Genomic DNA, 19,086 nt, shown 5'->3' with positions numbered 1-19,086 from the left:
ACCACTCAAAACCATCACTGTACTCAAGCTAGTCACTGTATTCTGTCCTAAACTGCATTGTCTAGGTTAGATTGACTGGGCTGGAAAAAATGTTGCATTCCATCATCGGCCTCCCTATGAGTCTGGATTTCCTGTGCCTATACACCACTTCCTGTGACAGTGATGGTGTCCTTTTGCACAGTGGCCTGCTTACAGATAACAGCTCAGAGAAAAAAAAGTAGAAGAAAACAGCACAACAAGGCTGTTTTACAAAAGTGATACGGTCCAGGAAATGAACATCGTCCATTGCAACTGACAATTTTGTAAATGCAATATATTTTCCCACAAGCAAAATAAATCAACAAATCAATTAATTATTAATCTTTTTTTTTTTAAACTTGCAATGTTTTCCTAAAATGTATTATACCCGCTTTCCTTCAATTTAAGATGGAATGAAAACTAATGACAATTAAAAAATAAATATGCAGAAAATCAACATGAAATTGAATTTGCAAGTCGTATTACATCCAATACACAACATATATTCAGATAACCTGTATTACACAACCTAAAACAGTAGTTTAAGGAAAACAGCTGGCTTTTGGTTAATAGTCTGTGTGGCTGTTCCACACAGCTGTTCAGCTGACATTACATGTAACCCTGTTTCAGTGGCAACTGGCAAGAGCAAGCTATTGTACTTCAACAAAAGATTAAGACGACAAACGTTGAGACAAATCAAATCGGATTTCACATTGAACTTAATGCTTTAAACAAACACTTCACTAACCAAAACACACAGGAAGGGCGAACTAGGACAATGATCTAAAGCAATGCCTCTAAAAAGAGACTTTATGTGTTAAAGAACCCTTGCAAACCACAACTGAAGAGGTTGCCCAAACGGCTATGTAAACCAAAAACGACACCACCCTCTGTAATAAAAGCATATCCCAGAGTAAATACAGACATGTTCAGACATTTGTCTTCCAGTATGTCTTTCCATGGGATGCAAACACTGTAATTTATCTGTGATTCACAACAACAGACAGATACACTGACATGTCTGACAACCAAAGCACCCAAAACAATAGTCAAGATACTAGACATCTATCGGCAAACTGGGCAAAGGGGTAATTATGAACACTGATAAACAGATGTTTTCACAGTTACGTCAAAACAAACTCCACAAAAATGTCAAGAAATGACATCATTTAACCATCAGCAAAATGACTCATAAGGGCACGCCCACTTTCATTCACACCTCCAATCAGCTCACTCCGTCCCCCAGCATTCAAACAAATTGGGGCCTGTGACAAAGAGCTGTCTGGAGAATCGGCTAGTCTCTGCATCGGCAACATTTTATGACAGAATCGAACTCATTCATTTATGTCCTCCTTCATGCCATACCAGCTTTCATAGGTGAATCTCACTAAGAAATGTATGCATCATATTTCACCACAAAATGGAGAACAAGAGACGAAATTATAGTAGTTTACATAAAGAAAATGATGCCTACTTTAGGACCATTAAGACCATCATTCTCACAAATTTGCATTACTATAATTTTAAGGGGGGACTAATTCTTCTGATTACAAAATAATAATTTTTTTGTCTTCATTTCATTACTACAATGATGTATACTAGCAAATATACTTAAAAAAACATGTGAAATATGTAATATGTATTTAGTTACTAAAGAAAGGAATGTCTGTGCAGTGTATATATATATATATATATATATATATATATATTATATATATATATATATATTAATAGCTTAATTAATAGGGTGCATTTTGTTTATGCAAAATTACATAAATAATAATATAACACATATAAATACAAAATAAATACAAGCTACTTAAAAAGGTACACTGTGATTTTGTTAAAAATCTACAAAATCAATATAATGAGCGAGTATATCATGAATCCATCTTCCAAACTTTTTTTTTTTTGTGTGTCTTTTCCTATCTCACTACGGTACACCTATAATAAGTGCTTATATTTGGAGTATTTTAGACAGAGCAGGATAACCGCTGCGGTGTAGCCCAGTATCTGCGTGACTCGTCATGGACATAAACAGAGAGAAGTAACTCTGGCTACAATGTTCTTCCACAAGACTCATGCCGTTTTGTTTATTAACCGCTAGAGCATCGAAAGTTACATAGTGTACCTTTAATTACTATATAAAATATACTATACACAAATTTCTGGGTGAAATATGACCCCGACTGTGTCCGAAATCAAATCCTTCCCTACTATATAGTATGCGAAAAACATTACGCCACAAGAGTAGTACGTCAGAATACATAGTATTCGAAAAACAGTAGGCAAAAAGTCCCAGGAGATTCTGAAGTGCGCATTCGATGGACACTTTACTATCCCATGAGGCCACGGGAGAGGATTTGTAAATGCCAGTGAAGCGATGCAACTGATGCTGGTAGGTCACATGACATTAACAATATAGTACATCCGATTTTCATTCATACTAAATAAAACATAATTTTTTCACGGTCACAAAGTAAATTGAAATTCAGATGCAACCTACTCTGTGCATGCCTGTCTTGACAGTTTTCATGAGATTTGCCAGTGAAAAGAGACAAACAGTTTTACATATAAATATAGTCATGCAAATACTGTTTGAGCTAAGCCATGTATTATCGAGGGGATGCAATTCTAATAACTCAAGTGCAAGTTTGTATCCGTCTTCTCTCAAACAGGCCATTACTAACCGCTACAAGCGCTTACCTATGTGATGACATTTAAATGATTCTCGCACACCTAAAAAAGGAAGAAAACCACATTCATAACTGCGGTTTGGCCCATTAAACAGGCTCTTCGTCATCTTGTGTTGATCACAGGGACGGCTTAATGACAGAGCAGGAAGGAGTGCATCTGTCACTCTGCAGCTAGACTCCTCTTTTCCCATTACTCATCTCTTAACCACATACACTAGACTCTTTCCACCAGTAGCTCCTGTTCTGTCTGAGTAAGGTCCATTAGCTTTCCTTTTTTGGGCCTTTTCTGCAGCTTCCCAAAAGGAGTGCAATATAAGCAATTTGAGAATTGTATCCCGAGGCATTGGAGTTTTCCCATCTCCAAGCTGAAAAGGGCGTAAAGGGCAACTCAAGTCACAGAGTTAGCACTCTGTCTCCAGCTTATCTGCTCTACCTTTAGCCCAGGGTCATCCGAGCCACCGGACAGTTTTATTACACAGCATGACAGTGAATTTATAAGATTTGTTCTATGTATTTAATACCTGCCTTAAAATCTATTTGCACAACACAAGAGGCCTGAAGATCTAGAGGCCATTTAATTCAGCTTAAATGCCACACAAGCTCCCACGCAACACAACTGCTATGGAAACAGGGAAAAGACCTTTTCATTTGGTATATTTGAAATTTGAAATGTATTGTTAGGAGGATAACCCCTTGAGATGAGGCATCTCATTTTGAATCTCAAAATATCTTTATAGATCTGCACTCTAGACACAATTTTGGGCCAAATTAGACTGAATTAGGAACCATTTAAAAGTCACATTGACATTCTCAAAACGACAGACCAAAATTAGATGCTAAATATCACAAGAGCACAAGAGTGACTGCGCAGTTTTATGTGGCCTTGGTTTTGAAGTATTTTTCCCATTGACTTTACATTAATGCATCTGGAAGAGGTTTTATCCACAGCGAATTTACAGCGCATCAGTTTGTGTATTTCCTGTGATTCAAGCCTACGACCTTGGCGTTGCGTACCATGATTTTCAAACTGAGCTACACATTTTCCATATTAAAACACACACACACACACTTTAATAAAGCGTTCTAAGATCCACACTACCAGCTCCAAGATAAATCATAATATTTGAAGAAAAAAACAAAAAAACAATATTAATAGTTATATATTAATATTTTGTATTATTTTTCAAATTTTTAATTAGAAATTATTTTAAGTTAAGTTTCAGTAATTTGGTTATATGCTTTTTTTATATATTTCGATTTAGCTTTCATTTATTTTTATTTCTGTTTTAGTTTTAGTAATTGTAAGTACTTCATCTTAAACTTATTTATTTCAGTTTTGAATTATTTTTCTAATTTCAGTTTAGTGTTAGAAATTTGGTTACTAGGTGCTTTTGTGTGTTTTATTAGCTTTTTTTTTTTTTTCTATTTTAGCTTTAAATTTATTTTGAATCCGTTATTAGTAATTTGAAGTACTTCATCTTTAAACTTATTTTATTTCAGTAAGGCAACATTGTGCAAAAATTGTGAAAAAATTTCATCTAATATTTACATTATTTTTTTATCACAGCTTTATTTCAATAAAGAAATGATTGGTTAACAATAACAACACTTCTTTTGTACAGCATGTTAAGCTATTTGTTAAATAAAAATCCACAGAAACAGTGCTAGACCAACCTTAGACCTTGTGGCAAGTTTATCTTAAAAGTGGTCATCAATATAAATACATTTTTCTATGAAGAAAATTAATTGGATACAATACATTTTTTACATCTGGCGTCCTGTTGTTGCACCCTATAGGCACCCTAATGGTAAACCCATATAAACAGATAATTACATTAAATGGAAGGGTAGTACTCTTTACAAGTATCTATTAACTAAAGCAAATGGTGTCCGACTAGTCTTTTTCTCAAAGCCCCTCAAAGCTCTTTGAAAGTTGTAGCCATCTGAATACATTTGTTTAGTTGTTTCTAATGCAACACATGTTGTAAAATTCACACTCTATCTTTCAAGACTGTAATAAAAGGGGTTTTGAGTGATGCATTAACCAGAGATCTCAGTTTCCTGTTAAGTCATCCTCTCCCCCGTCATGTGATACTGAAACTCAAAGACAGTGATGAAAGACGCTGAGTAAGTGTGTGTGTGTACCTGCTCAGAGTGAGTGTGAGGGAGTCGGTTGCGGCTCTGATCTTGTTCTGTGCCTCCACATGGGTCATCTCTTCTGCGTTGGCCTCAGAGATGGACACCACCCAATCTCCAACACCCACTCCGGCCTGGGCCGCCTTGCCGCCTGGGGTCAGCTGAAACAGCCATAGAGAACAAACATTAGTCACACTCTGTCTAAAGAAGTGTCAGGAGATGACTTTCAGCTAACCCAAAACATTTCAAATCTAAACCAGATTTTCCCATTTTTTGAAGCAAGTGAGTGGTGCTGAAAACAAACACAATACAGGGGTGTTGTAAGTAAGTCGTAGCCAGGGTGCCAGGTTTCTAAGTACATTTTTATGTGGTTGCTAGGGTATTCTGGGTAATTACTAGGCAGTTGATTAATAACCAAAGCCATAAGTGCCCACCCCCAAGTCTCTATGACTTTTCTGGTCTAAACATATGGCTATTCTCACACGTTCTACAGTATGTAAATTTATAAGAGTTTTAGCTTGTTTTCTTGTCCGTCAAGAGGAAATCATAAGTCTCATAACGCGCGCACACACACACACACACACACACACACACACACACACACACACACACACACACACATATATACACATACACACACCTCCTCAATAAGCAGCATAATGTTTGGTATAATTTCCATCTGTAGCATGCAGTGTTTTATTGATAACTAAACCTATTAAAAACTATTTTAATAGCTGAAATAAAATAAATATAAATATTAGATGAAAAAATATGAAAGGTTGCCTTGGCATGGCAACTAGCTGAAATAAGTTCAAGTACTAAAATGACTGAATTAAAACTAAAACTGAGAATAAATAAATAAATAAATTAATTTTAAATAATTAAATACTATTTAAAATGTTTTTAAAACAAAAAAAAAACTAATAAACTGAGAAAGGACATAACAAAATGACTCAAATTTAATTAAAATGAAAACTGAAAATATAAAACTAGCATGATGCAGGACAAGCTTTCTGTTTAAGTTTAATACTTAAGGTTAGCTTATTTAAGTCCCTAACTCCTAGTATGAACCATAGCAATATCAATACCCGCCTTAACACCACTACTATGAATCTCCAAAGGAATAAACTCGTTTATTTAATATGTAAAGGCTGATGAATGTATTATAATTTGACCCAGATTCTGAAGATGCCTAAATGCAGGGCTCTGTAGGCCACCAGCAGTTGAGAAGATTAAAATGAGGACATTTCTCTGAACCTGCAAACCTGACCGGTTTTATCAAAAATAAATGGATATTAGCCAACCACACACCTCATGCTGAACTATTCAAAACCACGTCAACTCTAACACCACATCAGTGAAAGAAACAGCACACCTAACTTCCAATCAATCAAACCCTACCGCACAAGAACAAACACACCTGAGAGGAAGTGAAGTCTACAGACAAACAGACAGACAAAGAACTCACAATGTAATATTGTTGATAAATCCATCATAACACAAAAGCGAGTCTAAAATAATCCAGCACTTTAACGCAGCATTGACTTTTACAGTCTCACTGTGCAGCGCTTTCAGATAAGGCCGTCTTGGCAATGAAGCGAGCCACAGCATATAAATCACTCAGAAAAAGGCCAGAGGCGTCGCCCAAAAGGGAAAGTGAATAGAATGTAGGGAAATATACAAATGCCGGTGTTACATGGAAAAGAATATTCAAATTTTAGAACAAGGAAAATGTTCTACTGCTGTCTGACTCTGTGTACAATATGAATGGGGAAATTATGTTCTGCCATGTCTAGAAACATATGAGTCACGTTCATGTGTATATCAATGACTTATGCTAAAGAAGAACATATGTCCCAGATTTAAGCGTATACCTTGTTCACCACTGGAATAGCACAACCACATTGTGAAACTATAAGGCTTAGGTCAACCTGTGTCTGATGCCTTCTAGAAAAATAAGACCAGCAACAGTTTCAGATAACTACTGAGCAAAGTGTGAACAACTTGAACGTCACACACTGATGACAAAGCACACAACCTAGAACCCGCCAAACTGATCCGCCATATAACATTTCTGAACATTCATTCCAAACAATGCGTGCTCTGACAAGCTTTGAAGGAATTTCTCTGACCTATTGTTGATCTGGCAAGCAGTTCAGCTAGATTTCCACTGAAGATGAACATTTATGAGGAAACTTTGTTCAAAAATCCCACAGAAACGGTGAATAGGAAAGATTCAAGTACCAGCTTAAAGCTAAAAGGTACACTCAAACAGAGAAGTCTGGAGAATATCTGTTAGCATTCCCATTCATTTCGATCATAGTTGCTCTGCTTTTCAATGGCCAGGCATCAATGAAGAAAGATGCTTTTTGAGCCAGATGGTGTAACCGGATCATGAGAAACCTTAACCCTGTGGACCCAAACAGCACCACCACATTTGGCCACAAATAAAAGCAATTCAAAATGCAAAATGCTGCGCATCATTAAGAGCACTTAGTCTGTGTAATAAGAAAATAAGACATTTGGTGGTAGCACCCTAATGAGAACCAGGTTTTGCTATTGGCATGTTTTTGAATGCAATGCACATGGTCTGTCCTCATGTCTATATAAAGCTGTACCCAAAGATTTACCATCTGCTCTGGACATTTCAGGCTCCCTATCCCTCCATTCTCCAAATTCTACCACGTTTCCGGTTTCGACCGCCTCCTATTCACTTCAACAAACATTTACAAGTCTTCTCTGCTGAGCTCTGAATCGGAATCCGGAGTTAGACAGCACTGGGGGAAGAGAACAAAAGTTATTGTCCTCGGACCTCAGCCTCAACAGCCTGTTTGAGAGACCATTCAAATATTTATGAAACATAAGAAGCATTGTGACGGCATCAGGACATCATGAGGAAATGGCTGCGGTTTGAAAAACAATCCTGCAGAAAGTCCTCCCTCAGGTGTAGCGCTTTGGCAAGCGTACAGGAAACAGATCAGACCAGGAGAGGTCTTAAAAGAGTTCATCCAAAAGACAATGAACATTCTATCGACTCTTACTCACCCTCATGTTAGGGCACTAAAAATTGTGATTTAAAAAAAGTCTGCTGTCCCTGTTGGTCTGCACAATTTGGCCAAAATTTTTAAGTATTTGACTATATAATAATAATAAAAAATAATAATAATTATAATTATTATTAAAAATGCTGTTGTAATATTTCATGGCAAAATAAGAGTATTTAAGAAAAATATAATAATTGTTATTATTTATAATTTTTTTAACAAATACAAATTTATTACTATTGTAATATTTGAATGTAAAAAATAAGAGCATTTAGTAATAATATAAGCAGTGTTGCCACTGGTTCCTTCAAGATTTTTCTGATGTTTTTTTCAAATGAAATTTTTCAATTTATGAGTAAAATAAAGCCTGTCGTGAACATCTGACATTTTGTTCCACAACATAAAATGAAACGCTCTCAACCCAAAACTGTTTTTTCTTGTTACTTAATAAAAACATACGCTTTCAAAAATAAACATAACTTATTCAAATTTCGCGTTTTCGGTATGGGTGTGTGTAGTTTTGTAAAACTCCATAGAGGAACCAGCGACGAATTAGTCCTCTGGGTTAAGGTGTCATCCCTGCACTACTCTATATTGCGTTATTCTATGAAAAAGTAACTAATTGTGTTACATAGTTACTTTTTATAGAAAGTACTAGAGCGTTACGTACAGCTGGGCTTGCTTGCTTGGATGAAATAAATTAAATTTCTATTTTATATGTAAAGGTCCTTTCACCCTCTTACTTCAGCAATAAAAACAAAAAAGTAAACACAAATGTGATGATTTTCTATAGTCATTTTTGCTTAGTATGGTTGGATTGCATCATCGAAGGGTCAGCAGCAAAGACATTGGTTAATAAAGTTAGATTAAATATATAAATTATATAGGTTTAATTTAATATATTCAATTATTTCAGGTTTGCATAATATTCGGAGTTTGCATTTTACTGTTTTTTATTCATATTGGGGAATATTGAATTGTGAACTGTGCATGCTCAAATTTAGTCTAGAACAGAGGTGTCCAAACTCGGTCCTGAAGAGCCACACCTGCAGAGTTTAGCTCCAACTTGCCTCAACACACCTGCCTGGACGTTTCTAGTAAGACCTTGATTAGCTAGTTCAAGTGTGTTTAAATGAGGTTTGGGCTTAAACTTTGCAGAACAGTGGCAAGATTGCAGGAGCAAGATTGGACAGCTTAAATGGAAACCAACTTGCGTTACTTATTTGAAACTAAGAATTTTTTTTTTTTTTTTTTACTATAAAAGCGTTACTTTACTAATTACTTAGTAAATCTGATTATGTAACTCGTGTTACTTGCAATGCATTACTCTCAACACTGAATATAAAAATTGTAATTTTAAAATACTAGTAATTAAAATACTAATGTTTATATCTGTCTTAATTTATTCATTTTCAAAAGTTAAAATACATTTTAATAAAAAATAAATAAAAAATAAATCAAAGAGAGCCAAAAAAGCCTTTCTTTTGTTGAGAGAAGCACTTATAAAATGCCTGTTGACATTACAAGTTGGGGAATGTTTGGTATAACATTTTCTTTCATGTTATAAGCAAACTTAAGAAACCCAAACTGAGTTTGTGATGAGCAGCATTTACTGTAAATCGAGCCACTCTGAGAAACTAAAAACACTGGATCATAAGCTGCTTGCGTGTAAAAAGCCTTTGCGATTTGATAATCACACTAAGCCATTTCCTGATTTTGTTAAGCAGAATGTTGACACTGCTCTTCTACATTCAATGGAAGTGAATAATGACCAGAGGCCGTTAAGCTCCAAAAATGTCAAAGTGCTATAAAAGTAGTCCGACTTCAGTGATTTATTCTAAGTCAACAATACTTTTATGGTGCTTTTAGTTATTTTAGATCTTCCCTGGTCACTATTCACTTTCAAAGGGAAAGAGCAGTGCAAACCTCCTGCCAAACATCTATTTGTGGTCTGTGGATGGGGGGAACAAAATCGTGAAAGGATTTGTTTTGTTTTTGTTTGTTTTTTTCATTTTTGGGTGTACTATCCCTTTAAAACTAAACGTATAGGAAAATGGGCACACACACACACAAATAAAAGGTTGAGAGACAAAAGAGAAAGAAAGAAGACAGGGGAACGTGGACGAATGAGTATGCAGATAGAGCTGATGGACACGGCCACCTGTGATCCTGGCTCAAGTTCAGAACCCAGCTGTTCCTAGACTTGAGTCTGGTGGCAGTTAAGTGCTGCGCTAAGACCTTTTACAAGTCAAAGGGGGAAGAGTAGAGAAACCTTAAACCCTCTGACATCAATGTGCAGGACTACACAAGAAAATACACTCGTATAAACAGCTACAAACGAGGACGGCAGCCATATTAGATGTTCATTGGAGGATGATTTGGGTCACAATCAACAAGAAGAATGGAGTCTTTGACATATCCCATGTATGTCCTGGATATCTGATGCTTTAAAATCATGGCCCATTTACAATTTTCTACCCCAGACACGCAGTGGCCTATCCTTTTGTCCATGATGGTGCTGAAAGTTTATGCGGCGACCCTAAAGACCACCCCATTAAAATCCTTGCTGCATTTCACTTTCCATTTCCTTTTGGGGGGCTGTAAGACTGTGGGCCTCAGAGCAATTGCGTCAGCTGATACGAGTGAGCCATAAATATCTTGGATGTGAGAGCCAAGCTTTAAACCAAACTGTCTTCAGAGGTCTCTTAGAACAGCCACTGCCATGCTGGCTAACAATCCCTCCAAAAGCAAACAAACATATTGACAAACTTGTTAAAATGACTGTGACAAACTCAGATGATTAGGTCCACAGGCCAGAGACACTGGGAATACGATCAGTAAACCATGAACTAAATGTTCCTCATGATGAACGTCGAAGGCATGCCTCTCTTTTATTTTGTTGAAGTAATAATTCAGCCAAAAGGGAAATGCTGTCATTGTTCACTCACTCATGTTGTTACAAAACCATAATGACCTGCTCTTTTTTTTTTTTTTTTTCCCAGAGCAACACAAAACTAAATTTTTAAATAATCTTTAGACAGTTCTTGGTGACAAGAGCTATGAAGCCCAACACAAATAACACAAATATATTATGACAGTCATCTACTTGTGTGCTTTACTCTCAGAGGAACAGACCAAAATGTAGGTAGGTATGTATTCACTGAAAACCCCAAACTCCGCTGTAGCTCGGCCTTTTTAAAAAATCGGGTTCTGAATACGAACGTGAAAGATTATCAGTGAATAATAATAACATTTTCTTTCATTGTCTTGACAACCATGGGAACCCTGAACTGTACTAGTACAGAAAAGAGCCGTGTAAATATCCTTTCAAATGACTATTTTTGAGTTCCACTGAAATAAGACCATAAAGGATTCTAAGGGCATAGAACATTTCATTTTATAAAAATGTTAACATAAATATAAAACTATAAACATTATTAGCCAATAGAGGAACTTTCTCATTCTAGAGAACATATGGCTGCTGAACAAAATAAGTGAGCGCAGATTTAGTCAACAATATTTTAGGTCTGTTTTCCTGAAAGAGAAAAAAGGACTGTTAACTTGAAATCCTTATATCTGATATAAATTGGATTATGTCAACTTTTAAAAGCACACTAGCATGTAGATGGCCTAAAGGCTTACAGTCATTGACTAAAAGCCACAAAATCCCATTTTGATTTCATGGGGTCTCTAACCTCCAGAGTAATATGCACAAAGTAATAAATGTCTTCATCAAGGGAGCAGACCAGCTTCAGTTCGGGTTAACGTCACAGAGCTGGAACCCCAGGGAACAAAATTGCAAAAAGAAAACTCAGACTGTTCTCTTAATCTTCTAAAGATTACATCATACATAATTTTCGTTTAATTTCTTGAATGGCATTTTGCCTGCTAATCCAATCCAGATGGACATCCACTGAAGCAAATACAAATCATAACATTTGTACACTGTAATCATTATGGATTTCACAGCTAGTACACACAGATCCAACTGTTAGTGTGTGTCATCTCATCTGTAGGTTTCACTTGCATTTATTTCACTAGGAAAGTATTCCTTTGAGGTCCAAGAACCATGTCATCTGGTTTTGGGAATGATGACTGGAGACATTAATGGATAGTGGGTACAAAGGGCTGCTCTGTTGCCAGAAAAAGTAAAGCAGTGTTAAAATCCCAGGAATGCTGAAGAAATGTGCCGAGGTGTCCAATGGAAAGCGAACAGGAGAAGGAGGAGGTGGTGAAGGAAAGGAGGAAAGAAAGGGAAATGCTCGGAGAAATATTAAGGCCATTCCAGTTTCCAAATACCATCAGCTGATGAACTCAATCCATATTTATGACATGGGGAAAATACAGTCGCTAATACTGCTAGACTGTAATAGTAATGTGGGACTGGGGTGGTTTTTAGCTAATTATATGGTTGCTAGGGTGTTACTAGGTGGATACTTAATGCCCCAAGTCAAAAGAAAGCAAACAAAAGACATTCTGGTGCCTAAATATAGCTTGGATCCCTCATTTAATGGAAGTCTCTGGGATTTCTGCGCATGTTTATCATCCAACTGGTGAAAACTGTAAACTAGATTGCTTAGAAAAGCACCTTTCCTCAAAGACTATCATTAGTTTATATAGCACAAGCGGTGCAGAATGAGTTAGATGCCAAAGTTTAAAACACGGGATTAGTGGTTTGTTCAAATCAAGTACCACTAATTATTGTGTATAACAGCAAATGTTTAAGCAGTCCTCTATAAATAAGCCACTATGTTCCATTTCATCATTCTCCTGTTTGAATGGCCAGCCTTGTGTGCATCAGCACATAATACCTCACTCTTTAACCTCTTTGTTCTCCCATTGAGGAGAAGGGGGGAAACAGACCACCCATCTTCAGATTACTCCCCTTTAAAACCTGTGGACAGAGCATATCTTCATTAACTCACGATATGCTTCAACCCAGCGTGATTTAACACTGCATAACTCAACAGTACGGCAATGTGGAAGGGTGTAGCCTTCTGTCAAGATGAATGAATCACCGTCCTTCATATCAGACTAACAAATCACCTTTAAAAGCATAGTGTAATCTCAAACGACAGAACAAACACACCTAATGAGTCACCTCCTGTCACAGTAATGACTGGCTGATGTCAACCTGAACATAGGAAGCTGTCCGACTGTAACATTCCTTTGAAAATTCATTTTCACATCTGTCAAGAGGCGAGGACGACTGAGATATGAAATGTTTGCTTTACTGCGATGTGTTAAACATACGGCACGTTCCAGGTCATGTGATTAGCATTGAGGTAGTAAATGGTGATCACTTGCCAATTTAGGGCTTTAATTTAGAATAGTCTTTATGAGGCCTAGAGAGCCACTGAAATATAAAGTAAATAACTGATCCATCTGGATGGACTTATCTCTTATCTCAGGACACTTATCTTTTATCAAGTTTCCATTTCTTCGAATTAACGTTGAAGCGGTTCCTGCAGTTTAACTCAAAAAGAAGAAGATATCCTTCATTTCCAAAATGATAGTCATCATTTTTGCTATGTTAGCTCTAGCGTGAAGGAGATGCCGGTGTCTGTTCAGTCCTGTAATGAAATCATTCTTCCTAAACCAAAGACCCTGCAATGCACTTTATGAGAAGTTAAATCAGGTTACGAATGACACGCACAGACACGCTCCTGCTATTGCATAACATCTGGCAACAGCAGGCGGCTTTATGGCCGGCTCGCACACTGACGGATGAAGTCACCATTTTGACTGAAGCAGACATTTAACATTTAAGTGTCAATGCAAGTCATCAATGCTGACAGACGTCTGAGGGCTAAACAGATGTACACGGCTGCAGGTTATGCTACCACGTCAGAAAAAGAAAGGGAAATCTGAAAACATAGAAAGTCCAGTTATTGTTCCTCAATATTTAGATTTAGAAGCCGATATTAACATGAAATAATTTAAAAAGTAAATGAAAACTGGCCAGGAAATTTTGGAACTTTTGCACAAGTGAAATGCTACTTTTGGTAACTTCTTTAGCCAAGTGGTAAGTCATTACTAGAGATGCACCGATTACAATTTTCTGGGCCGATTCCGATTTCCGATTTTTCATTAAGTTTGACCTGCCGATACCGATTTTAGCCGATTCCGATTTCATTTTTTCTAACCACTTTACAGCACACACAAATATTTATTTTATATCTTTTCTGTAATAGAACATTTTACAATTTGCATAGTTCACACACATCTAAAGTGCAGTGTTGTGGAAGAACCATTTCCTTTTCACATTCAATATCCAATAATTTTATATATGTATTTAGCAAACGAAACGCCTGTATGAAAACAGGGAATGGCAATAAAATTATAAATAAACAATAAAATAAATATAGCCTTGCAGTATAAAGACATTTCTCAAAGCACACACACACAGGCCTATTGCAATCACTTGTACAAACTGAATAGTAAAACAAGTTTAAATGGGTACAAAATGTCAGTCTTTGTTTTCTTTTCTGACATAGCCTACTCCAGTTCTTGTTAAAACACACAAATTCTGTGCATTTAGGGCACTTTTTTTGTGAAACCCTATTTAGGCTACTTTCCATCAAAAGTGTGCTTTCCCTTTAATTGAGCGTGAGCAGTGCAGCAAATAGACTCGCCGCCGAAACACGCGCTTCACTGCTCGCGACGCTCCTACTTGAAGCTCACGCGCTGCTCCTGCTCCCGTTGTAAAAGCACTCATTGATTAACATGCACGCCGAAAAAAAATACGCGCTTGCGGTCTGAACGGACGTAATTCACGAGGTTTTCTACATGTGCTCCGTGTGCACGTGTGATGCTGATGTTGCGCGATGTTAATCATGTGGCGCCCGAGTGCATTTGTCCGGCATAAAATCGGCATTTGTCAGACTGACCGGCCGGTCGCCGGTTACGGCCGATCACGTGAAAATCGGCCAATTCCGGTCACCAGCCGATCAATCGGTGCATCTCTAGTCATTACTAAAAAAAAGGCCAATAAATCAATATCAATCATTAAGAAGTACATGCAGATGTAGACAAGAAAAGCTATGAAGAACAAGACACATTACTTAATGCAATAAAACAAGACGACAAGACTTGTGCACTAGCATAACTTATAGAAATTACTTTTCAAACTCATCTATCATTGGTTGAGCAAACAGACAGTCTTGCCCCAAGCTAATCCAGTGTTCCAGTCTTGTGCTGGGGTGTTTCACAAACAATGACGTAACTCGCTGCTTAACCACCGCACTACAGTTCATCGTTGGAGAAATTAACTAGGTATTTCACAACGGTTTCTGTTAAAATGCTGAATCGTTGAACCACGATGTAATGATGGAACATGCAACCATAGTTGGCTAACAATACTTTTGGGAAACGCATTGCTAGTTAGGATGCTCAACAAACTGAGTCACAATATTTAATGTTTTTTTTTGTGGAATCAACCTACGTACACGCATCGCCTTTATCAAAACTAAGGCCTCAATCGTCCCTATGGTATTCGTATACATACGAAATGACTTTTTAGGTTCACAACAGCAATAGCTACCAGAGCTGACATTGTGTGTATACTACAAACAACACTGCTCATATAAGGAATGGAAATTCTGCGTCTGGACCTGATCTGTTCAATATGCTCCATTGGAGGTGCCATTAAGCCAAGATTCAATGACCTTAAAGAGAGAACAACGCATGCTGGAAACTAAACAAAGCATAACATATCCTTGTGAGGAGACATCTGAATGGAGTTCTGAAGCAGCCCTTTTCTTATGGGGTTGATATCAAGCGGTGACATGTTTCTGAAGGAATGCAAGTGTTGAAATAGACCTCATGAAGCACTGAGCACACTGTTCTCATTAACTCGATTGCATTTCCTTTTGAGTTTGTGTTTGATGTCTTTCTGCACGCACAGACGGGACCGTAAACTAACACAGAATTGGAGCAAAACCTCATTAGGGGGATGAAAACACCTTGAGTGAGTGATGGATGCACGCTATCTAAATGGAGTCTGCGAAACACCTTGTTCATTTGTCAAACTGAAATGTTAAAGGGAACAAATGGGATGAATACATCATTAATATACAGCTGACAGCTTAAGCTGATAACAAAACATGTCTATTACCCATCGCTACATCCAAGATGAGGTCACTTACCCTGGACACGGTCAGGGGCATGTTGAAGTCCTTGCCTCCCTGAAGCCGAAAGCCCCAGGGAGCAGGTCCGTTGAGTGTTACAGAATATATATTCATGGCCTGAAAAGAAAACAAGCAGAAGAGAGATTATGGTTTCATTCCATCATGTAGTAATAATATTACAAGTGATTCTGAGCTCCTAACAAGGTTATTTACCAAACATTCCAGAGCCACATACGTGAACAGTGTCTGGTATGCTGTTGATGTCTGGCTGTGCGTGAATTAAACCCAACAACCAAGAAATCTCGAACAATTATATAGTACAATTTTGAACAATATAACCAAATTTACTCGCATACATAGAGTACACTCTCGTAAAGCTATGTATACTAATACACTCTTAAAAAGGTTCTTTTGGGAACGCAAAATGGTTACGGCATCACCCTCTTTTAGAACCTTTCAAAAGCTTATATCATAAGTATATTGTCGAACAGCTCTTTAAAAAAAGTTGGATATAGAAGTATGTCCAACTTTATTTGCATACATACAGCATACTCACATAAAGCAATATAAATGTAGGCTATCGCCCAGCTCTAAGATAATAAAATGTCTGTAAAGCTGGTTTAAAACCATGTGTATTGTGAAAAACACTACACACACATAAAAAAAAAATGACTTGACAACTAAACAAAAGTATAAATATAAGGTTTTAAGATTGGCTTGAGGTTAACAGCACTGAAACCATTTGAAAACACTTTTATTCCTGTGAGTTCAATTGTTCACGGCAGCGTTCATGGAGACATTTGAGATTCGGCTTATTTAAATTAATTATCAGGTAGGTGACAGAAATAAGCACCTATATGGTTAACTGCAAATTACTGGTCAGTGATCCACAATGAAAGTGCACATTATCTACACTCTAGCAAATCCATGAGTGAAAATGCTATATATTATGACAACCCAGCACATTTAAGAAGCTCGGCATAGATTCATAGCACTCAATGGCTGTTTGAATAAAGCATGAGCACATGACACGCTTATGCATGATGATAGCAGATTAATGTAATAACTACTGCATATTATTCCTCAAACACTAAATAATCCACGGGTGGCACCTCCAGCAAATCATAGCATCACTGTTGATTGTGTTACAATAGCAAATAGTAACATGACATAAAACTAAAAGCCGAGTCCCCAAAATCATGACATTTCCCCCCTCCCTGTGACTTATAGTCTCCAAACTCCAGAGGCTATCCTATCCCACACAGAGTTTACCTGTTACAATGTGGCACGGCGCACACATACCTTATGCCACGGACCAAACTTGTCACCCAAACCTCCAGAAAACCAAGTGGAAATCTGGCACTGCAAGACAGCCTGACTTTCTCACTGCTGGCAAAGCTCAACTCCCTCCCCTCCTTCTTTGTGACACGGGTTCGCTCCACGTCTCTCTTACTCCACAGGCTATATAAGGAATGTAAAACTACACCAAACTATTTCAGCCCAACACCCACGAGTCACGGAGAGGGGGAAAGAGAGAGGGAGGGAGGGAGTGAAGGAAGAGAAAACATCTACTACCTCAGATTCTCTGGCTCTAGATGTAACATTTAAACCCATGAACTACCAGAAAAAGACATCAGAAGGCAGGTTGGATGGGTGGGAAGCCAAATGAACATTCCTCTCAATGTGGATAACATATGTTTCATGGTTGCACCCACAGTTGGGTATGTGACAGCAATTTGAGAATGCAACAGCGCTGTGTTTGCCCTGTGGTAAAACTCCAATTGCGAAACCATTATGAATTCTGAATGGTCTTCTCGCACTGTGCGAATAACATATGTTTTAGACGGCAAAGCTGTGCCACCCTAAGCAGGTTATGTCAGACTGAATACAATTTGAGAGAACAAAACTGCAGCTGTTGTCAAACCCTGTGGCAAAACTGTAATTGAGAGGGCATTGTACGTTCTGAAAGGTCCTCTTTTTCTGAGTGCATTTCAATTTTCCACTAACTACCTCCAATTTCATTCAGTCCTTTGTGATCAAAATTACTTTTAAAATAATATTCATTCATAAGCCTGACATTTCATCCCCTAGGGCGAATTAAAAATGAAATAATGTTTCATAGCTTTAATGTTTTAGAGCTAAAAGCACATAACTATGCATAAACACCGGCAAGTGATCAAGCTATCTGAACTCATTTCTATCTAATTCTATCAATATTATACAGGGTTCATGTGAGTGCAAGCATACATCTTGTACTTTGAAAACTGCAAACTATACATGAACTTTGCATAATTTTACTTTTTTTCTCAATATGTGAAAATAAAACCAATGCCGTTGCCTTCAATCAATGAAGCAATTTTTTTACTTTGTAATCATTACAACTAAAGGATCACTAAAAAGGAATATTTCCTACAAAGAAGAAAACATTTAGCTCTTTAGAGACTCCAGATTAGCTGCCAAGCCACATTATAATGTAAACGAATTGCAATGTTAGGAAAAGTCCCAAAGTATCCTAAAGCTGATGCATAATTTTGCCATCATTACCGTTAATAGCCTTCAGCAGTACTTATACTATGAGAGTCTATGCATGTAACCTAGAAACGTAATACACTCTCTTTTAAAGCCCAGTTGCTGCCGGTACATCCAAAAAGAAGTTGGGAAGCAGAGCATTTACCTCCTTGTGATCGACAGACATCGCAGCCTTCCGTTTTCTGATCTGATGAGCTGTTATAAATAGAGATCAAGTAAACTTCACAACTTTCTAGATTTGGGCGTCAGGTCGCGCACAGAAGCCGCAGGTTTTCCCTGTTGGATTTTCTTTTAGTAGGACTTTGATAATACGTCATGCGTCACGTGGTGGCCTGACGCACGAGCCTCGGTGGGCGCGCCCCCGTGGCCAGACTCTTATGTTCAAGTTTGTGTAAATTCATTGAGTCTATTGAGGTTCTCAATTGTTTGTAGAATACAGATTTGATGTTTTGTAAACGTGGGCTCATCTTTCTTATTTTTATTTTATTTATTTATTTACCCATACTAATTCATAGTTTATTCAAGTATTTTACC

The 19,086-nt window shown here is 37.4% G+C and overlaps 1 protein-coding gene across 3 annotated transcripts in view; it reads right to left on the bottom strand.

The window, feature by feature from the left end:
• Positions 1 to 18,859, bottom strand: part of pdlim7 (PDZ and LIM domain 7) — a 44,238-nt gene extending 25,379 nt beyond the window's left edge. The window contains exons 1-3 of one of the 3 annotated variants that reach the window (XM_079891983.1): positions 18,698 to 18,859; positions 16,042 to 16,140; positions 4,860 to 5,011 (exon numbers count right to left, since the gene is read on the bottom strand). In XM_079891983.1, coding sequence (XP_079748109.1) covers positions 4,860 to 5,011; positions 16,042 to 16,140; positions 18,698 to 18,718 — 272 coding nt within the window. In that variant the 5' untranslated portion in view covers positions 18,719 to 18,859. Of the gene's footprint in view, positions 1 to 4,859; positions 5,012 to 16,041; positions 16,141 to 17,325; positions 17,506 to 18,697 lie in introns of those variants that run through there. The other 2 variants (XM_079891985.1, XM_079891984.1) reach the window with 2 other exon arrangements.
• Positions 18,860 to 19,086: the final 227 nt, after the last annotated feature.

The sequence above is a fragment of the Squalius cephalus genome (genome assembly GCF_949319135.1).
Source record: "Squalius cephalus genome assembly, chromosome: 14".
Lineage (NCBI taxonomy): Eukaryota > Metazoa > Chordata > Actinopteri > Cypriniformes > Leuciscidae > Squalius > Squalius cephalus.
Note: the sequence above shows the minus strand (reverse complement) of the source record. Positions and strands in the feature narration are given on the sequence as shown.